At 38.3% G+C, this 23145-nt stretch overlaps 1 protein-coding gene and 1 long non-coding RNA gene across 7 annotated transcripts; one reads left to right on the top strand and one right to left on the bottom strand.

Moving 5' to 3' along the window:
* Window positions 1-1585: 1585 nt before the first annotated feature.
* LOC109867447 (uncharacterized) lies at window positions 1586-10234 on the bottom strand. Of its 5 annotated transcripts, none has more exons than XR_002251805.2 (4): window positions 10050-10234; window positions 5485-5547; window positions 4527-4592; window positions 1586-2748 (listed from the first exon to the last, which is right to left on the bottom strand). It is a non-coding gene; the product is annotated as an uncharacterized LOC109867447 (long non-coding RNA). The 5 variants fall into 5 exon arrangements; XR_002251806.2 differs by having other exon boundaries at window positions 9828-10062; XR_002251809.2 differs by lacking the exon at window positions 10050-10234 and adding an exon at window positions 6199-9819.
* A 1616-nt stretch (window positions 10235-11850) lies between these two features.
* On the top strand, window positions 11851-19306 carry LOC109867446 (COUP transcription factor 2). Of its 2 annotated transcripts, none has more exons than XM_020456614.2 (3): window positions 11851-13096; window positions 14068-14613; window positions 16660-19306. In XM_020456614.2, the coding sequence occupies exons 1-3, from the start codon at window positions 12652-12654 to the stop codon at window positions 16932-16934; spliced, it is 1266 nt and encodes a 421-aa protein (XP_020312203.1). In that variant the 5' UTR covers window positions 11851-12651; the 3' UTR covers window positions 16935-19306. The 2 variants fall into 2 exon arrangements, with proteins under 2 accessions (XP_020312203.1, XP_020312204.1); XM_020456615.2 differs by having other exon boundaries at window positions 14086-14613; window positions 16660-18606.
* Window positions 19307-23145: the final 3839 nt, after the last annotated feature.

The following is a 23145-nucleotide window of genomic DNA, read 5'->3' as shown; positions in this document are numbered from 1 at the left end:
AGTGCTGGGCAGTCATTTTTCTTTTCTTTTTGGTGAGCACAGAGGAAGGCATATATAATTGTTCTCGGGACCTTTTCAGAATCTGAAATTGCTGTCTATTTCTAGCGATCACTCTGTAACTATAGCTGTATATATGGAAAACACCTATTTGTTCATATCCAGAATGTGTCTGAGTTCTGCTGTGGGTAAACAAATAGTAAGGGTAACAACACTGTACCCTGAGGTACCTCTTGTCAGCAGGTGGAATTGGACAGAGTGATTGTAAACAAATCATAACACGAGTATTCCTTTGGAAGGGATGTTCTTGCAAGAAGGGGTGAGTGGGGTCTAATATGGAAACAATTACATGAGAGAAGGTGACTCATTGCACAGGAATTCTGTACAAAGTCTTTTCATATTTCTTTGTTCATCTACAGGTCAACATAATTTACGCAATTGCAGAATACAACTGCTATGTCAGAATGGGTATTCTAGCCTACACATGGTGCTTGACAAAGTTCAGCATTTCTCTTTGTTTAAAGACATTTTTCAAGCGTGACCTGAGTTGTACATTTTGAACAAGTAACAGCCTAAGGGCTCTATTGAATATGTAAGGCTGAAGCACTACAGATTCCGCAATAGAAATGTAAAGGTAATTTCTGATTGATGCAGTGTTTACTGTGAAAGCAGTCTCCACTGAGGCGGGAACATTGCCTTTAAATTTCATTCACGCTGTAAAGCTGAACTTCTGCGATGCGGATTGAATAGAGCCCTAAGTCTATGAGCAGTGTGACCCAAATCCTGTAATGAATCCTATTTGTGTACTGTTGATATTCCTATTCATGCCCTTAGTTTACATTAGTCATTGACACTAAGTTCATTAAAAAAGGAAGCTGACAAAGTCAAAATGTATAATAAGGTCATTGGGATGTTTACCTATGGTGAGAATGCTGACTTCCACTGTGTTCATTATGTAGAGTAAGATTTCATTAGAGAAACCAACCTGACTTGTAATTTCAGTCAGGGATTAAATATATGGAGACATTTCTCACAGCAGTTTCAGTTTGATTTTACATGATCTGCAAATTGACAGAGGGATAAATGGGGAGCAAGGGGTCCATGGTCTGGTAGCGCTGAGACCTAGACATGAGAGTATCAACAGCATTACCTTTCTGTCAGGAGCTGTGCCCTTCTCCCAGAGATATAGCCACAGCCACACCCTTCTCAGCAGTGAGCTCTGCTAATGTTTCATACGTGAAGGAAAATCTAGACCATAGAGGGCCAAGTGGTCGTATTAGTTAACACTGATCTACTGATCTTGTGAAAATATGTTTTAAAAAGCCTCCTCAGACATAAATTGAATAAAGGATTATTTCTTGCACAATAAGGAAATGGTTTGGACAAAAGCTATGCAATCTGCTGCTACTCATGTGCTCATCGGTGCTAACGTTAACAAATGTTACAACAAGAAAAGCATATGACCTGAAGCATTAGCCAGTTTATGACCTGATATGATGAGTTGTATAGACAATAAGGTGACTTCCTGGTCATTCACTACTTTGGTTTAGCCTGAAGGGTCTCAATGAATAATTACAAGCCTGATAGGTCGTGGTGTAACAGATTCATTCAGATGATTATCTTGATAGAGCTGCCATTTCGAACAAGATGTGTAGGAGTTTCAAGGGTGGCTAGACAGTTTAAAATATTGTTATTTTGTAGCTTTACCTTAACATTCCTTTAGTTACTTGCAATATATTACCTTTCCTATGCCTGGTACAGTAAATTATTTAGATATACAACTTCATCCTAGATTTTTGCTACTTCAACTGTTAAAGGTGATAATTATGATGTGTAAAACCCACATTTTTGCCAACAACTGTGTTGCGGAAAGTTCTCCGGCATGCACAGCTGATACCGTCACAATAATGTTTTGTCCCGGATACAAAATTATACGCATTCATGTCCAATGTATTTAGTATATCACATCACACCCATAAAGGTTGGATGTCACAAACTACCGTTAATGTTAGTTCAAATAGCTAGCAATGAGAAACTTACAGTGGTTACTTCTAAAATAGCAATGACACATAATAGCCAAAGCTGCATGCATGGTAGCTAGTGATTACCCTAGTCAACAACAAGCAATGTCCAATTGTTCATCTGAAGTTCAAGACGTTTGGCCACAATGTAAGTACAATTGTTGAAATGTTTCACAGTGTAGGCATGATAAATTGTGAGAACTGATGTAAAATTAACAAACTACTGGCCTCTCAACTAGATGAAAGACGTAGTCACATGGGGCATGGTTATGTTGCTGGTCTGGTTACTGCAGCTGCTCTGGTTTGGGGGGATCATATAAACATTACACTATCTGTCTATGTAATTGTTCCCAAATCTTGTTTGACAATGTTTTTTTATTGCAGACACTTCACATGCTTCCTGAACATAGCTGAGCCTTTTTGGCACTGTTGTAAATACTACAACTCGGCACTCATTAAATCTAGTGCCGAGTATGGGATGTTTCCAGTCTTTGGTACTGTCTCTGATCACTCTCTAAATGCAATCGCCACACATGCCATATGATGATTCATGGCTCAACCACACAAATGTGGGGTTTCCCTTGTTTCAATGGAAAGTGCCTTACTTTTAAATGGATAATTTTCCATTTTGGCTTTATTGAAATGAACATATTAATTGAATTGATGAGCTGAAGGCCAAAGGGGGACCTCTGTGTTGAGGTGGATCCTGAGTCAGCAGGTTGGTCTTCTTCTGTAAGGAAAGTGTCAAAGGGTGAAAGGGAGCATTTTATAATGTCATGACTGAAATGTTAGGTTTATTTACATGCAATACCAGTTACCTCAAAAGCCCATTGATACAATAATGTATTGTATTAATATTTTCAGATTCTGAAAGTCTACAGTTTAAAACTTAGACCCTGCAGGACGGTTGAGCTAACATAGGCTAATGCGATTAGAATGAGGTTGTAAGTAACAAGAACATTTCCCAGGACATAGACATATCTGACAGTGGCAGAATTTTGTTTGAGGAGAGTGCACAGTTTTGAACATGAAAAGTTATTAATAAACAAATTAGGCACATTTGGGCAGTCCTGACACACAATTTTGAACATAAATGCAATGGTTCTTTGGATCAGTCCAAAACTTTGCACATACACTGCTGCCATCTAGTGACCAATATCTAAATTGCAACTGGGCTGGAATAATACATTATGACCTTTCTCTTGCATTTAAAAGATTATGGTACCAAAACAAATACGAAAAAACATTTGGTTTTTTCTTTGGATTATATTTTACCAGATCTAATGTGTTATATTCTCCTACATTCCTTTCACATTTCCACAAACTTCAAAGAGTTTCCTTTCAAATGCTACCAAGAAAATGCATATCCTTGCTTCAATGCCTGAGCTACAGGCAGTTAGATTTGGGTATGTAATTTTAGGCAAAAATGGAAAAAAAGGTCAAACTCACTAGAGTGGACTTTTGGTAGGAAGAAGGTAAAAGGCAGACAGGTATATACAATTACAACCTGCTGAAAGACTGTCCAGGGACAGAACGAATCAAACCTCAGTCCATGTCTCCAAGCGGTCCTCAATAGAAAACAACCTGCTTCCAATTAGAGTACAATCCACAAGCCAAATCAATCTCTCTCCTTCCCTCACTCTTTGATTGCTTCAGAAAATATTTATATTTCCTAATAACTTGAGTTTAGTCCAATGGCCCATGATTAAGTCCAGACTCAGACGGTGAAGGCAGCGAGAGAGGGGTAATGCTTGGAAAACATTGTATTTTTTGTATATGCTCACATTTACCTCCAAAAAGAACCTTGCAATGTATGCTATAAAAATGTCAGTTTCAGCTGTGTAATAAATAGATATTGAAAGCTGGTACAAACCATTTTTTAAAGAATTTTACACTATTGTTTCATGTTAAAGATAAACATAAATTGTGCAAGTCATGACAAAAGAAGCCATTTTTCATTGTTTGTTAATGTCGCCAATTTCATCTGGCCTTCACGACAGACATGAGAATGAGAATAATTGTGTATCAATTCAACATTACGAGACAAATACAGCTGAAGTAAGTTATTTGTAGATTTTATTCATGTCTTACATTTTGTGATCTACAATTTAAAGATAGTATTATTCATTAGTATTGGTGTAAATCTATACATTCTGTTAAAACATGACAACATAAGATCTGCAATAAAGCCATTTCTAATGCTTTTACAAATCTTTACATCATAATCTATTATCTGTGATATAGTTTTGCAAAAGGTCATCAAGTGAACGTTATTTACACCAGGTCATGTAGAATCATTCAGTGACGTTCATCAATTAACATGATTTTCAGAATTTAGTTTAGTTTAGTCAAAAGTTTAGTCAATAGTTTAGTCAATGGCCACATTGGGCCTTCAAATAAAACAACGGTAATCAATCTCTTTTGGCATAAAGTGAAGGTACACCAAAGCACACCGACAAATCCTTTTAATCTTCACCATCACATTTCAATAGGTGGCCACATCCCTACCATGTCTCAGCAGTCTGACACTCAGGAAAGCCAGGAGCAGATCTGTCAAGTGGAGGTCACCAGTCACTAGTGGGGGGGGGGGGGGGGGGGGGGGTACATTGGGTGAAACAAAAAATGTGATGCTTTCATTTGGTCAGAGAAAGAAAATTCAGATATTATTATTACACAGTAATAGCAGCATGGTCGTAGCATGGAAAAAGAGCATAGCTGGTTGTTGGCTTCCAAAGACCATAACAACATAGGTTGAACAGGTTAACTCTTTTCCTGGCTATATACATCATAATCATCATGATTTCAACTATACCCAACATTTATAGGAAATGTAGTGGATGGGAGAGAAAGCACCCTGGCAATCCGCCTAAAGAGGGATCATTGAAACAAATGAATCCATTGCTGTTTAAATTGACACGGTAATCCATCATTGGCAAATCGAACTCTGTGAGCTATCTTGAAACTGCTGCCTTCTTAGATTGGCCCGCAGGGCAAACAGACACAGAGAGCAAAGAGAGTAGTCTACACTGCTGAATGAACTCCATAAACACCCAGAACGCCCCCCCCCCCCCCCCACCCCCACCTCCACCCAAAGACATATACTGTACTCTACACACACAGCTTATTGAGCAGTTCTTTAAACATGATAATTTATTACTTCAAAGTCAATCATTAGTGATATACAGTACTTGTTCATTGAATAAGAATGTGTTTTACAAAACATCACATACGAAGAGGAAACTATGTGTGTGTGCTGCTGATGGTTAACACACCAAGTGGTTGACATTTTGCCCATTCATTATAATATATACTGCAACTGTCTTTTTATTTTCAATTACACTCCCTTACCCCAAATGAGATTTAACCATTCATCAAATGTAATGTTAAGCCACTACGTGTTCTGATTTCTTACAACGTCAATGAATGCGGTCTTTCAGGGGCCCATGTAGCCTGCTATGTTATTTACCTTTCATTTTGCCCAGGTCTTTGCCATTTAGGCATGTGTTTTACCCACAATCTCCTCTTTCACCTAAAAGCAACAGAAGATTCTACTTTAATCTGATTTGTTTTATTAAAGATGGACAAATAATCTGCTGACTATTAAACAATGAATATTCAAGAACAAACTATTTATGAAGTGCAGTAAACACTCCTTCAATGCTAAATTCATGAGATCAGTCATGTTTAAGATGTTGGTGTAGATATGACATTGCTATACACACACAAGATGCCTTAACAAAGTGCACGTATTCATAATCAATGTAATCAAAATAATAATGTGTAATCATGCTTAGAAAAACATTTACAAATGGAAGATACCCGGACAAATATAATGACACTTGCAAGTAGATTGTGTATCTCAAGGATGCATAATAAATAAGTGCAACATTTCAATGAATAATTTAAGTCACATAGCCTTATGAGACACTACTTATTTGTATAGATTATAATAGTTTGATACGATTGACTAAGTTTACCTTAAAGTAATACAGTAGCATCAAGTTCTACAGTATATATGTAAAAGTCACACTAAGAATCCCTGAAAGTAATTCCTCTAATCTATGTAACTATTCAAAAGCCTATAATACAGTTACAACCAAATTAAATAAAATCATGTTTTTATCCGCAAAGAAGCCTGGCTTGATGCCCAAATATGTTGTAATTTGTTCAACAACATTACCTTCAGCATTAAGACAACTCTGTTGCTTTGGGAATTATGGAGACGGAGGCTGAGCCGTTCTTCACAGAACAATGTGCTCTCATGCTGCACTCTGCGTATAGCAAAAGCGTCAGGACTTCATGTTTCATGTTTTCATGTACTAATTTATCTACAAAGTTAATAGTCTGAAAATGAGTCTGAGAAGCATGAATTTGACCATAACGTCCCCACTTGAATGGTCCATTATAAACTTTATCATAGTGGAATTAGAATCATATGTGACACTGCATGACTATGTTTTTAAGAGAAAGTTGAGAAATGTACATGTTTGTTTTTAAGGATAGTTGACATGCCACTCAAGAAGAAAGACCAATAAAGGGCAGGGCCACTAGAGCTCCTATCCTGTCACAGATTATTAGAGCTCATTTGTGAGGGCTGTCTGTCCACCTGTCAAACTGCTTCAATGAAGAGAGCCATTGAATCAATGTCAATTCTGTTGGAAGGAAATGAGGGCCGAGGGAAAAATACAAGTTATATCCCAGGACAAATTACATTAGAACACAGGGCTCCCGAGTGATGCAGTGGTCTAAGGCACTGCATTTTAGTGCTAGAGGCATCACAACAGATACCCTGGTTCAAATCCAGGCTGTATCACAACTGGCTGTGATTGTGTGTCCCATAGGGTGGTGTACAATTGGGATGGTGTAGGTAATACATTGTAAATATGAATTTGTTCATAACTGAAAAAATGACACTAGGAGCTAAAAAGTCAGAAATTATGCGAAGAGAACATAACTCCACTATCTACAAAAATATATAACTTGTTTCTGTAATACAGAGCTATGACTATGCATAGATTTTAATTAATAACTTCCAAGTAAATACTTCAACACTAGGATAATTGTTGTGGAGATTCAACTAGACATTTGTTTATTCCCATTTTTGGATTGCTGATAAGCCTATAGGTTATAGAGTGAGATTCACACAGACTAAAGTGTTGCCAGTGGTTGGCCTCTGACTTTTTTGGGGGAGGACAGTTGTTTCCCCCTTGACTCCTTGTCATCTAATTCAATCAGCCTCTTCAACTTGATTAGCCGGGTTAACCTTTGCACCCAGTCGGGTCTGGAGGGGTTAATCAGGCTGGGATCTCAGAGACCTTCAGGTCAGTATCCCTCTGAAGGACTTGCTGAAGGCAAAGATAAGATTAAAGTGAACTTTCATCCTTGTCTTGCTGCCTCTCCCCAATGCACGGAGGCTAACCTGCCCCCGCCTGATCCCACTATTCCAGGATTGCCGACTCCTTAAAGCCTACATTATTATTCAGAATAGATTCAGAATACATACAGGCCCTTTTCTATCAAATATAGTTAAGTTAGGAGGTAATGCATATACTTTTGTGTTTGAGTGCAGCTCCGTCAACAAGTAGGGCTGTAGGCAACACATTTTTCAAAATGTCCGTCAATTCATTGACTACACGTGATTTTAGTTGAACAAAAGGTGTACTGTTTTTCATTTGTTAGTTTAACCTGTAACACGAGTGAAAGCTTTTTCAAAGGACGACCATGAATCTCAACCACTGACTCGGCCATTCACTCTCTATCGAACTGCGCTCATCTGTGCGCGCATTGTTTTACAAACAATAATAAAGTGATTTACCGCTTTTCCGTGCTATGAGCATGACAAATCGTTAAAGATCCTGCAATTTGTGTGTGATCAGTAACTATTTAGTGTGGCGAGTCAGCGTCATCCTCGAGTCTCGTCCTAATCGATGTAGGTGCGCTATTGCGTATAGTGGCTTCCCGTGCCCCTATGCTTGATATTCTGTCTTGAGGAGAGCATTTTCCCCAAGAAGTGCACCAGCACAGAGAAATAAAATGCTTTTTGTAACTCTATCATTGATTCTTCATAGACATAGGGCCTGCATTTATCCAGATAATGTGAAAAAGTATAGGACAAAGATTTTAGCAGCCTACTTTTCAACTCACAAAACATCACATAGAATGTTGGCCCACTAGTTGTATTTCTTTACAATTTTCGTTGTCCAGACATGACTCTATAGGCCTAACCCGGCTGATCTACAAAAGTAACGGTTTATATATGAATGCGTGAAGGGCAATTAAGGCCATTTGAAAACGTAAACTTCACAGTTTTAGGAACAAAAACTGCATATCTACAACCATCTAGTCTCTCTCTCTTTCTCTCTCTCTCTCTCTCTCTCTCTCTCTCTCTCTCTGTAGAGGTCATGTCACATCACACTCTTTCCCCCTTTTCTCCCCCTCCCTCCCTGTCTTTCTCTCTCTGTGTTAATGGAAGTACATTTGTAGACATATGAGGATGAGATCCTACTATCAGAGAAGCTATATCTGTCAATTGAAATGCGCCTATTTGAAAGCAATCCTCTCCTTCCCCTGTTCAATAACAACAGTTAGTGTTTTGTCAACCGCAACAAAAATAATAATAGTCATAATATTAAAACAGCAATAATTGGCCTACCAATAATTGCAATTGTTACCGGTATCATTGCTGTAATAATAATTATAGCCTAATAATAATAATAATAATAATAATAATAATAATAGTTTTCGTGTCACCGCATCTGCCATCTAAAACTGATATTAATTTCTGTTTCATTTAATTAATTATTTTAGCTTTCAACATATGTGTTTCATTGTTATTTTGCTATATCACATTTTACAAGTTTTGGTTATCCGCTTCTGTCAGCTCATCGATTCATAATATATTGTTGTCAAATTAATTTACGTTCATGATTCTAACATAAATGAAGTGATAATGTATAAAAGCATCCCTAGTTTCAATACAAACAGACAGGTGTCTGACTATGTGTAGTCTGACTTCACCCCTCCCATCCAGCCCACTAAAAGCAGCGGCATACAGGCGCGTTTTAACCCATAGCCTAGCCTACAGTAGGACAGAAAGGAAAGACGCACAGGAGCATTTTCTTGCTCTTTGACTTGTGTCATTTTTAAAGACAGCCATAACAACCGCTTACTTATGTTATGAAGACAAGACAATTTACATTACAAGGTTTAAGTTCAGCACATAAGTTTAAAAATGTAGTGACTGTGATTAATCCTTTGTCAGTCTTACGTTTTTTGCTTATTGTTCTTCAAATAAAGTATTTTTGTGATTCATTCCATCTGGTGGAAAGTACACCTTCCCGTCTATTCTCGACATTATATCGAAAAGAAAGAGAAGACTAGTATATTCTGATAAGACAGAAGATGCATCACGCTGCGGACGAATCGACCTATGCATTTGGTACGTTTGTGAGAATAGCCTATACAATTATTGTCTACAATAATCTCACAATATATATTTTTTAGCACATATAGGTGCCTTTAGGCGTATACATAATGTGTTTCTGCTCAATATGTATTCCCATTAACATTTAATTAGACAATAATTAGCATGTTATGCGTTATAGTATCTTTATGCCTGCGCCTGGTAAGGTTCATGAGGTTTTTGTGATGTTTTATGCTAGAAATGTGTTTTATGACTAAACAGCTTTTTGATGTATCCATTTTGATAGTCGTTCTATTTACGACCGAAACAATTGCCTTATGCCAAGCATGTTTTCACATTCAAACATTTCCTTCATGAAACAAATATGCCAAAATGTTCATACTCACCAATGGAGTGGTCAGGTAGAATCCACAATAAAACAATACAATAAACTGCAGACAGTGATATCATTTAGACCATGCAGTTTGCTTTAGAATGAAAGTGTTACGCTCAAGACCAATTATCAGCCTATATCAATCAATGATTAAAAGCAAAATACAAAAAATCCCTGTGCCTACGGAGCTCAGGCTATGTTTATGAAAAGGCGAAACAGTGATCAACACGCATACCTCGATGACGTCCAAGTCAATAAGAAGACATTTTCTTAAATATGAATCAGTTAGAAATGGGCGCACGCTACTTTGGTCACTGTGAGAGACGAGAGACCCAGGCAGTTTCCATGTCGGAAGGCTCCTCCGAATTGAATGTTGATTTGAGGCAGAAACGATACATACGCTAGGGGGCACTCAGATACTGTAATAGATCCTGTCTGCTGTATTGACAGCATATGCTCCATTTAGCTGTGTACATTTTTCACAGGACCCAACTTTGACAGACCCTGGTGATTTTGAAAGTACCAGCTAAAAATGCTCAGACTAGAAACTTTTAGGAGCACATAGGGGCCACTTTAGGCTATATACTTCATAGATATGCTTTGTCTTCAAATGAAACACCATTCACTCAGGCATTTGTGATATTATGTACAAATTGTAGATTAGGATGTACCTATAATTAAAGTGCCTTGAGTTTAATTTTTTGGGGCAGAAACGTTTAAGACCTATACTATCGTGATATAGTTTAACAATTTGCAATACAGTCCATGAATGTTGTTATAGCCTAGAATCATGAACCAATAAATAAAACAATAGCTCATCATAGCTCGGGATTTTCTAAATTACGAGAGAGGTCTCAACTCTCATATAGGATAGCCTATGTTATATTTGATATATTCATGATTAAAATCCCTCGTGCTTGGGGTTCCTCTACTGTAGCTCTATGAAAAGCAATTTTATCATATACTTGCAAATGTGAAGTCTACACATATTCATAATTATCATAACCAGAAGTATCAACAACTATCTTGTCAGTCAGAAATAGTCTACTAATAGGCATTTGACTAAATTGACTGAAAGAAACCGTGATGTAGCCTGTTCGGGAATAAGATTATATTGTAAGAAAATTGACCATCCCAACACTGTGATTGAACATAGGCTAAGTTGTCTGATAATATGCCTGAATCAGCCTAATACAATAATAATAATAGTCCTAACTTTATTTGTATAGCACCTTTCATACAGCTCACGATAGATTTAGAAAGCCTATGTAGCATATAGACAAATGTGTTGCAACGAGAGGACTTACAATTTTCAATAAGGTTTAACAATCATTTTCACTTACAGATGCATATCCTGCATTCAATTGTATGCCGTAATTGTTCATAATTTCTTTTGTACAATACCATAACCTATAATAATGGTTCATTTTAACTTCTGAAAGGCTACTTCTATTGCATTCGGATATTTCTAATGTAATGGTAGGCTAGATACAAAAGTTTGAGTTAAATGCAGGAGCACTATATGCTACTGCATCTCATGAAAGCCTTTATCAGACGCAATATATAGGCTACACCTGAGAGAGGTCAGGGTGGTATTTTGGTGTCTGATATATATCAGACATAGGCTATATCAGAGGCAATATCAGACATTGATCAGACGCAAAAATACCATCCTCACATCTCTCAGACTATTACATTTCAGGCAAACATTTATTTGGCAACCGACTCACTTAAGGCTACTCAGTAACTTACAAACACATACCAAGAAACAGTACGTGGTCAGAGAATGTAATCATTGAACATTTGGAACTTTATATGTGTATTTCATGAAAATCGGTGAATTGGGAGCATGGTCCTCTCCTTTAACTTGTCTCCTTTTAGGACCAAGCATCTTCTCGACACCTATCCTTGCTTTGGCAAGGCACCAAGTAGCACAAGTGCCGACTAGCCAATGGGGTTCAGGGGGAGGTCCGTGAGCTCTGACCAGTCAAACACAGTCACTTTCCTTATATGGCAGCTCATCTCCATGGTAACGTGTGCTAAGTTGCAGCAGTCGTGTCAAAGTTCACTATATAGAGAGCTCAGTGAGCTGATCAGAGAGAAAGCATTCTGCTAGCCCAGCTCCTACAATTCGCAATCACTTCCTAACCTCACCCTTTTTAACATATTTGATCACTTTGATTCTCTGCTCTTTTTCAAATGATTTTTCCTGCATGAAGGAGGTTCTATAAGTTGTGATCTTTTTGTTTTATTATCACTTGCTTGTCGGAGAGTTGACTTCATAGCATTGGCTTCAGCTGCGCGCTGCTGCTCGCACCACCTCACAAGAAAAGGGAGAAGCAGCAATATTTTTTTTACCAGTTGATGATTTTCTTCATGACTTGAGCTGGAACTTGATAGCGCTCTGCTGCTAGTGTGTAGCCTACATCATTTGTGTGTTTTATGCTGCTGTCACGTCGCCTATACGTTCAACTTACTGCTTCGTTTCTTGAATAGGCTACCTCATTTCATTATTGCAATCATTTGCTCTTTTTTTTCTCCATTTCGAGTCTCCTGAATGGCTGACTGCAAGCGCCCCTGGACTTGGCCTCTAAGCGCAATGCTGCGAATCAGCTCGCCATCACATCAGTTTTAAAACGTGTGCTTAGCATCGTCTATAACAGCAATACAATTTTACATTTTCGCCAGATTCAACGGACAATCGACATCAGTAAGCCTTTGTCATTTATTTATTTGACTATTCATTTTGATTACAGCGTGCTGCATTCTTTTGAGAGAACAAGCACGGCGAAACCAAAAACGGCAGACAAAAAGTTTCCTTCCGTTGACTGATAGATATGGCAATGGTAGTGTGGAGAGGCTCCCAGGACGATGTGGCTGAGACCCAAGGTACCCTTTCTTCGCAATCTCAAGGAGGACTATCCCTTCCGACCCCTCAGTTGAATCTGTCAGGCTCTCAGGTCGCCCCTCCGACCCCTCAGACACCAGTCCAAGGACCCCCGAACAACACTGTACAGTCTACGCCGACAAACCAGACGACGCAGTCGGAGAAACAGCAGCCACAGCACATAGAATGCGTGGTTTGCGGGGATAAATCTAGTGGTAAACACTATGGCCAGTTTACTTGCGAGGGGTGCAAAAGCTTCTTCAAACGGAGCGTACGAAGGAACCTCAGTTACACATGCCGTGCCAACAGGAATTGTCCCATTGACCAGCACCATCGCAATCAGTGTCAGTACTGCCGCCTCAAAAAATGCCTGAAAGTTGGCATGAGACGGGAAGGTATTGGAATTTTTATTTTCTTATTGATGTATTTGTCCTGTATGTCGTGCGATAAATGTATTATCTTAATTAATAATTGTATGTGTGGCCGTCTCCCATATTCTCTCCCCGACTCTTCTTCCCAAGGCTGTGCGGCCGAAGCACGCAATAGAGCCGCCTGCATTTAGTGCTCTACACCGAGCTTAACAAACCTCCATTTTCGCGTTCGATTAAAGAGTTATATTTATTGAGCTCCCTATTAATAATGTGGCCTTCAGAAACAATAGTCATACGAGTTTGGATGTAGATTATTAGAGCTGACCCGTCCCCTTGGAAGAGACAAAATGGATATGCGTCTGTATTTGAATACAAGCACATAGAGGCTACAGCGCTATTATGGCGAGTGTGGAGTGAAGAGACAGCGTGTTTAGATCCCACACTATTTTGTCGTGTTAATCTCGACCAAAAAACGGAGCTGTACATAGAAAAGGGCATATGTGTATCTTTACAATTGTTCTATTCAATGATCAGTCGAAAATATTAGTCAAAATAAAATTAGCCGAATAGATTGCTAAGTAGGTTAAGGGTTACAACATGCAATAACTGCCTTGCCTTTGTGCTTCTATTCAGTTAGCTCATGTTGTTGTAGTCCAACAACAAAATGAGAATGTTAAAAAATGTTCGATAGAGCATCATGACTTTTCCGGGCAATATGCTTGTATCGATCTCTACAGTAATTGAAAGTCATTGTTTGCATAGCCTACTTCATATTAGGCTATAATTGTTGTAACCTATGTAGGCTTATTGTTTTTGTTTATAATGTTGGATCCATAGATTTCATCATAGCAGTTGAATAGCAAAAGCAATGTCTAAACTCGTATTCAGTATGTGTATTCCTCGAACTGCTATAGTGTAACAATATTTGTCATAGCGTCCTGTCAGAAGGGTTACATGTCTCTTGATGTGTAGAATTCAGGCATCAATATCTGCAGTTTCTCTTTTTACTGCAGCGGTGCAACGGGGACGGATGCCACCCACACAGCCACACCATGGCCAGTTCGCCTTGACAAATGGGGACCCACTCCACTGCCATTCCTACTTATCCGGATATATCTCTCTACTGCTGAGAGCGGAGCCCTACCCAACGTCCCGGTATGGCAGTCAATGCATGCAACCCAACAACATCATGGGCATCGAGAACATATGTGAACTGGCGGCCAGGATGCTGTTCAGCGCCGTGGAGTGGGCCAGGAATATCCCCTTCTTTCCAGACCTTCAGATTACTGACCAGGTGGCTCTTCTGCGGTTGACCTGGAGTGAGTTATTTGTGCTCAACGCCGCACAGTGCTCCATGCCTCTCCATGTGGCTCCACTTCTGGCCGCGGCTGGCCTACATGCCTCCCCCATGTCTGCGGACAGAGTGGTCGCATTTATGGACCACATTAGGATCTTCCAAGAACAAGTGGAAAAGCTGAAAGCTTTGCACGTTGACTCTGCTGAATACAGCTGCTTAAAGGCAATTGTGCTCTTCACATCAGGTAAACTCCAAATTGCATCAGTTATGCAGTATGAGAATGTGTTTAGGTCACGTGTGCTTGAACTTTCACGGTTTGAAAACAATATAGGCTAGGCATGCAATGAAATATATAAACTGAGCAAAGTTTGCAAATGCCTGGCCTGTCTTAAAATCCCATAGAGGAAAAAAGCATATAAGCTTTCAACTAACCGCCTGTAGGCCTATATCAATGCACTGTTGGGCATTAGTCATAAAATGGCCAATCATTTGCCTTTACTGATTGGTCAGGCATAGCCACACACTTGATTAAATTTACATTCTGAGTACACGCTGTCAACAAAATAGGCTGCTCTGAAAGATAACTTTGACCCACATCATAAAAGTCACTAAACTAGGTTTTCAGCAAAGACATGCCATCACAAACAAACTGTCGATATTTGATTGAAAATTACATTTTGAGAATAATTTACGTACCTTTAAGATATATTGTATAGCCTATGTGGATTCACTTGTTTGTATTTATAATGCATTGACAGATATTAATGATGTCACGCTCTAAGGGGTGGGGTATAGCAAAGGAAAGACGGGCCTAATGCTCCACGGCATACAGCATACATACAGCATACAACGTAACCTATTCACGCCAGGGAGGGCCAGGAATTGTACGGAATAGTTTATCTTATTGACGGTTTGATTAATAGAATAACAACAATTTGCCGTTCTACCACATTTAGCCTGATCACATGATGGACATTTCAGTTATTGTGGGAAAATACTTTTCTATTCCCCTCTGTTCTGTTAGGGAGATCTAGGGATCCAATGCATTTTTTGGACTTCTTCCAAAACTGGGTCATGACCTAGACTTCCCTGCTATATGATTACATTACATAGGTCTGTGAAAATACAGACCTATGCAGAATTAGGCAATGACTCGTCTAATTGATAAGTTGTTTTTACAATAGGCCTACAACATTGTCTTATTTTATATAGCCAACATTTTACAAACTAGGCTATTGGCTTAGGCCTCGCCTATTCTACAAAAATACCTGGGCGGTTTAAACAATATATGTTAATTATATTGCGTGTAGTAAATATATTCAATGTATTCAATGAATATTTAGAGTTTGCACTGCTACATATCATTGACCGCCATTTTTCTTGGTTATTAAGGTGACTTGGTTAGTACTATCCATGTTAGGGATAGCTTCGGTTTCTAGCCCTTCTTCAAGCCAAATCAAAACGCAATACAGAGGTCACCATGTCACAGCTCTCTTTCCCTCTCTGCGTGCATTTGTGTGTGTGTGTGTGTGTGTGTGTGTGTGTGTGTGTGTGTGTATATGTGTGTGTATGTGTGTGTGTGTGTGTGTGTGTGTGTGTGTGTGTGTGTGTGTGTGTGTGTGTGTGTGTGTGTGTGTGTGTGTGTGTGTGTGTGTGTGTGTGTGTGTGTGTGTGTGTGTGTGTGTGTGTGTGTGTGTGTGTTAACCCAAACTCCTATTAAAATGTAAGCATTTGTAATTAAGTTCAGTGCCTGTCCAGTTTCTTTTAAACAATAGCTTACAGTTTCCAAATATAAGGCAACAAATAATTGCCTGCTCTTATACACCGCGCTAGAGTGACATTAATAATCACATGATATAGGCTATTGATTATGAGACAGTTTCTCAAGAAAACGTGGTAAATGCAATGTAAATTCAACTAAATATAGCCTATGTTCGCAAACAGATGGGTGTCTTCTTTAACAATAAAACAATGTAGGCCTACTGAATATGTTAGTGATGGCGATATTAGTGGCCATAACTTGCTGTTTGATTATGGTAATCACATGCAGTTTGATTTGTTTTTATTGTTTAATCAACATAAAATAGGTTATGTTATAGGCTACTAACACACCTCAGCGACCAAATTTAACACGAAAAAGGGGGATGTTTTCTTGAAATTTACAAACATTTTTAAGCGCACCTGTCACGTAATATACCGTATAGCCAACGAGAGGGGTCTTTAGTATTTCTATTAGTGTTCTGTCATAAATGTGTGATTAATTTTTAGTTAATTTGCTTCTTTTTTTCAGATGCTTGTGGCCTCTCAGATGTGGCCCATGTGGAAAGTTTGCAAGAGAAGTCACAGTGCGCCCTGGAGGAATATGTTCGGAGCCAGTATCCCAACCAGCCTACACGATTTGGGAAGTTGTTACTTCGCTTGCCTTCGCTGCGCACAGTCTCTTCATCGGTCATAGAGCAATTGTTTTTCGTCCGATTGGTAGGTAAAACCCCAATTGAAACCCTCATCAGGGATATGTTGCTTTCGGGGAGCAGTTTTAACTGGCCCTACATGTCAATTCAGTAAGCAGAAGGAATGAACAAAGAGGGTAAGACTACAATGGTTAGCGCTTCTTTTGTTGAAGGAAAACGGCTGTTACAAGAGCTTGCTTTCACAAAGAAAGACATTGTTGTAAATGACTGTGAATTTTAAAATTGAGACATTCAGCGAACTTTCAAAATGCAGATAAAAGCTCCCAGTGTCATTCGGAACAACTTGCTTCTTATCCATTTTTAAGAAAAAAGAAAACGAAAAAAAATAAGGAAAAGGATTTTGGTAATCCTCAAAAGGAAAATGGAAACTATAAAGTGCATTTAAAATGAACATTTGGAAAAACTTAGGAGAAAATAAAAAAGTACGTTTTCTTTTTCCAAATTACTTGTCCTGTGTCCATGTATCTAGCTGTTTTTTGTACTTTTCTTTTGTTCCTCCTTTCTGGTTCCAAACCGGCCTATGTGATTCTGTAGTACAAGTGGTGTTCTTTTCTAAAACCATGACTTCTTTTGAAACAGTTAAGTAATGTAAAATGTTCTTCAAGAATTAAAACTAAATCCACAGCAATATAGGAAAATGCTTATAACTACATGCTTAATGCTGCAAACGCACTTACTCTTAAAATGACACACAATAAACTGGACAAGGGTGTTTTTTCGGAGTTCAGGTTCAACTTTCTGACCCAGCTAAATCATTGCTCTTTCCAATTGAGTATAGACTTTATGTTCCAGGGTTGCCCTGTTTTGTCACTGCTTAGTTGAGCCAGTCGAACCACATCTGCTCTTAACGTTTCATAGAAGATTCAAGGCAAAACAGCTATTGCTGAACAGTGTGTGATATCGGTTACCAGTATGTAGGCTATGCTTTATGAACCCATATCAACTTTGTGCATCCCCACATGCACCCAGCTCGAAATGTTTTGCATCAATTTAAAGACAGTTAAAAAAAAATGTATGAAGCCTCGCTATTGAAGGGTGATTGTGGCTTGTAAATGTAGATGCAAATGAATTATTATTTTAATTTAGGCAGGTAATGCATATAACATTGTGTCTTGCAATGTAGGCCTAAACATCAATGAAAACATCTAGCCATACAATACCTTATTTTGAAATTGGAAAGGTCAAGGGTCATATACCTTTAAGTACAGCTGGAATAGTGTTTAATAGCAGTATTATTATGACATCCCTGAAATGTCACCCTCTATACACTGCAAGCATTAAGTGCCTGAAAAGCGCGAAGTAATTTCTAATCAAAACGTTGTTTCAGTAAACAACTTTGGGAACACTATAGATTTGAAACTTCAGTCTTATGCTTGTGTATTTCACTTGAAAAACGTTAATTAGAGGCAGTATTGTTGTAAATATAGGTCAATTCATTTCAATGAATTTTCCTTTATACAAAGTATGTGATTAAGAAAAACTGTGTTTGCTATTTTTTCGGTAATACAACGTCTTCAATTCAGTGGCAGACTTAGCTAGTATCACTGAAAGTTATGTTTGTAATGTATATACATATTAAGACAAAAATGTTTTCTTTTTCATGTATTTAGACTGTGAATGCATGGCCACAGGTCGCTAACCTATTTTACCTTTGATATATATAAATGTAAATGTTTTTGACTGTATAGATATAATCTGTGCATTCAGTACACTAGCCCTTGTATTTAAAAAAGAAACAAAATGTTCAACAATAGGCTAAGACTAAACAGGGTGAGCTGGTCTGGAAAGCTATTTTGACTTAGTGTTCTGCTCCTTTGGTCTGTGACAAATGCCTTGTGTGTGTGTGTGTGTGTGTGTGTGTGTGTGTGTGTGTGTGTGTGTGTGTGTGTGTGTGTGTGTGTGTGTGTGTGTGTGTGTGTGTGTGTGTGTGTGTGTGTGTGTGTGTGTGTGTGTGTGTGTGTGTGTGTGTGTGTGTGTGTGTGTGTGTGTGTGTGTGTGTGAGAGAGAGAGAGAATAGGTGAGTGAGAGAGAGAGTGTGTAAGAGTGTGTGTGAAAAAAATGTGTCCTTGTTTTTGGGGCTTTTCTTCAACACACGAGACACCATGTTGTGGTTGGATAAAAAGGGATCATATTGTGTAGTTGATTGAACAGTGCTCTTTGGCTGTTTCCATGCCACATATGGACCAGAGAATGATACATGATTGTAATTATGAACAGTTTAAACTGACCCACGTTTTTATATAAATATATAAAAATATATGACTGCAGGGTATTGATAACGTATAGATACTTTTTTTTAATGATTATGATTATTATGATTATTAATTGCAAGTGATATATGTGAGTGTGTGTGGAAGTTTATAGTTGAACACAATTCTTGTTTGTTTGTGTTAGCTTATTGTAAACAAGCATTCTGCTGTAAATTTGTTCTTGGTATTAAATTATAATTTATGAATTTGAAAAAAATACGTATTTCCATGTTTTCTTATTACTAATCAGTCAAAATCGTGTGTGCGTGAGAGAGAGAGAAAGAGCGCGAGAGAGAGTGAGAGAAAGGCTTTTGGGTATGGCCAATTTTTGGCCTCACGAATTGAAGTGAACTTGGCCTATGTGTACCATTGCAGAGGAGAGGACTGTTCGTATGTAGGTTTCATTTATATTTGTACATAGCCTTGGTGCTTTTGCACATTATATCAAATTCCTTTAGTGAACTTATAACACCTCGACGAATAAGGCAACCCTGCAGGTACTGGCATGTCTGACTTGAGTTCATAAATAAAATGCTACAGTGGACGTTAAAAATATGTCCGAAATGCTATATTTATTGGTTACCCTATGTTTTTACCGGAAGCAGCAGACAATATATAGGCTATCGTTTGCTTGATTTTACTACACTAAGTACCACCTCTACCTCTCTAGTTGCGTATTAGTTGACATTTGTGTTGTGTGTAAAGCGAGATCAAGCGTGCGATCCCTCAGCCTTAAAGCGCACTTTAACTCGATGTCCTATTAGTTGAGTCAATATGGCGTCTTGCAATCCAACGCATGCTACGGCTCCCCGGAGCAAAGCAGTTTTCCATAATAGAAACCACATTGCTTAAGAAATAGACCCCCTTCATCGAGACCCAGAGCCTCAATAAAACTATCGGAGGTATTCAACTATATCTTCCATGATTAGTAGGCCTAACCAGCACTGAGTATCTTGCAAAATCGTGAATTATGAATTGTTGTCTTCATGATAGAATTTGACAAAAGCCTGATGATTATTTCATTACTTACTAATGCCCAGCACCTTCAAATATATACGTTTTAAGTTCAATAGGCCTATTCTGTGTACAATTTCTGTAAGAAAAAATACTAAACAATAGGCTATTTCATATTATCCAAGACAAATGGGCTATAGGTAAATTATATTTTATTCTTTATTGTATTAATACTACATTTGAGATTATTATTAGTAGTGTTACTACTACCACTAGACCTACTGCTACCACTACTACTACCACTACTACTACCACTAGACCTACTACTACCACTACTACTACTACTAGCCTACAGATTACTACTACAATAAATATACAGCACCAGATAAAAGGATATAAAAGTGTAGACTAAACCATACTGTGCAACACAGTGTCAGGATTTATTTGTGTAAATAAATCTAATTTCAGACGACTTTACTATTTCTCAGATTGCAAAGGCATCCCACCATGCTTCTGTCTAATTAATGGTGAAAGTGAACTAAATCTAATTATGCTGTAATTCCATGCAGTTTGCGTTTGCCCCTGTTAGTGTTACTAAATTGTGACTACAATGAAAGGGTTGTTTATGATTGGCCTTATACGAAATGTTTTAATGCAGACATTCCACCTGTCAATGTATCTTTGCAACCTTTTGAGATACAGTACAGGGAATATACTGTATGTACTTGCACGTTTTATGTCACTAAATATCTTAGGCCTACATGTAATAGTACTAAAGTCATTAGGCCTACAACTCAGAAATCTTATGAAAAGGGCAATATTAATTGTCTTATTTTCTTTGGATTTTTAATGAATTGCTTTACGATAATAGCCCGGTAGGAATACATTTGAAGTAATTCGGATCATGGCTTCACCGGACTGATTTTAGTTGACAGAGCGTGTGTTGAGGCTGAACTCTATAATTTGCACTTCTGTTCATTTATTAGCGTTGGACAACGAACTAATGAGGTCTCCCTCAGTACAATGTCACTTTTATTTATTTCCTCGTGAAAAAAAAAACATTTTGGATTTAATAATAATATATTTATTTCATATTGCGCTTTCATTATACATGTATTCTCAAAGACGCTTGAAAACAAACAAAAAACAAAGTATATATAGTTATTGGGCTGAACAAAGGTCTGGAACAGAGGCTGGCGTCAGGTCAACATCCAACTCCGGTGGGCTCCACGTAGGCCAAGCCTACAACAGTCTCCTGAAAGTCAGTCAATATGCCTGTGATATGCCTGTGTCCTGCACGAGCACTGCAAACACTGCATGAGCTCTGCAAACGAACAACCAACACTGCTTTGTAATCTCATTGATTGTGAGATTCCTAACGTTTTTTCTTCTTCTTCAGTATATGTATGTCTGTAGTCTATGTATGTAGCATATGTGTATGCTTGTATGTTATATGTTTCTCTGTTTGCATAGGCTGTGTGTAGGCCTAGCTAAGTATTTGCATGTGTGCGTGCTGTGCGTACGTGTGTGCTTGCGTGCGAGCAAGGCGTGTGCATGTGTATCGTTTATATGTAAAAATGTCATGTTTGTGATGAAAAACGTGGGAATATTAGGCCTACGTCAAAGGCAAAGTACCCAAATGATGACCGCGCTTAAAGTCAAATTACAGCATGATTTATAGACTTAACTGTGTTTCGTACTATTATTATCACTATCACGGTGTTATCAAGGTGCTGCTCATAAACCTTAGTCCAAATCTACAAAGCAACGGTCCAGTTCCAAAACGCTCCTGGACAAAATGTGAAAGGTCGAGACAATAGTTAGCTGAGGATTTCATAATCATGCTCCTCCCGCTATTTTATTCTGTTGTTTGTTTAGACTTTTCTTTAGGTTGCAGGTCATTTGATAAAGTAGCCTATACATAATGTGGTGGCCCGGCACGACCGGCAACCCACTATTTTGACCCCCAGAGAGAGAGCTTGTAACCTAGCCTATATCTGCCACTGACTTGATTATGAATCAGGCTCAGAGATAGGCCTTGATGACAAATAGGTCCATCTAAAATGTTTGTTACATTTCTGTAAGTACTGTGTCATTTACTATACTGCTCCTCTGGCCATTTGAGGGGCTATCGTCCATCCAGAATTTGAGCCTAGGACTGATCTCCAGTCATTCAGAGCCTGTGCGTCCCAAAGAAATTTGAAATCGTCTCCATTCAAGCGGTGAACATACAAACCTCGGTAAACCTGTCACCATCCGGTTGATAGTAGGCCTATGCTAATATAATAAATGTCAAATAAACTTTAATACAGTTAGACATGGAAAGTATTAGGCTATTATTATTATTATTGTTATTATTATTATAGTCTTATCTTCAGACCTGTGCCTATTGAGATTACAATGACGTATATACCTATGCTCTTTTCTAAATAATATTTGTTCCAAATCAACTCTGCTTTAAACATGCACTTATTTTTGTCGTAAACAAAGCCATAATTAGGCTTATTCTCTAAAATATTGCATAGAGAATTGTGTATTTCGACTGCCTCTCAGCTATCTTTATTATTTTTAATAAAGTGCTTTTAAATCGACTTGGTGCTCCCGGCTTCCTGCGTTCTCGCTCTAAATGTTAGAAAATTGTGCCATCTACCCGCTATTCACAGAACTGTCACTTCCAGGCCCTCCCGAGACCTCGAGACAACTTTAACACAAAGGGAGAGACCAACGAGGCTGATGAGAGGCTTCGCTTTATACCATCCCCTCGATTGCAATGAACAACATTAAATAACATTGAACATCTAGTGTGTTTATTGTTCTAACGCTATCAGACTTGATGTATAAGATCTCTCTCACACTATCTCTTTATCGCAATGTTGACTGACACCCAACATGTTGAACGAATTGGTTAATTTCTACGCATTTATTTTACACGTACGTCGAGCTCTGTGCTGCACCTTATAGGTCTACCTGACAATCACTGGCATATTCTCCAGTTTTAACTGCCAATGTAAGCTGTGAAGTGACACATGCCTAACTTACACTTGATAGCTGAATGACAATGTAGCTTGTCCTTCAACGACGTGGATACAGTACTAACACCAG

This window comes from Oncorhynchus kisutch, linkage group LG22, assembly GCF_002021735.2.
Source record: "Oncorhynchus kisutch isolate 150728-3 linkage group LG22, Okis_V2, whole genome shotgun sequence".
Lineage (NCBI taxonomy): Eukaryota > Metazoa > Chordata > Actinopteri > Salmoniformes > Salmonidae > Oncorhynchus > Oncorhynchus kisutch.
This window is presented reverse-complemented; position numbering and strand designations above follow the sequence as displayed.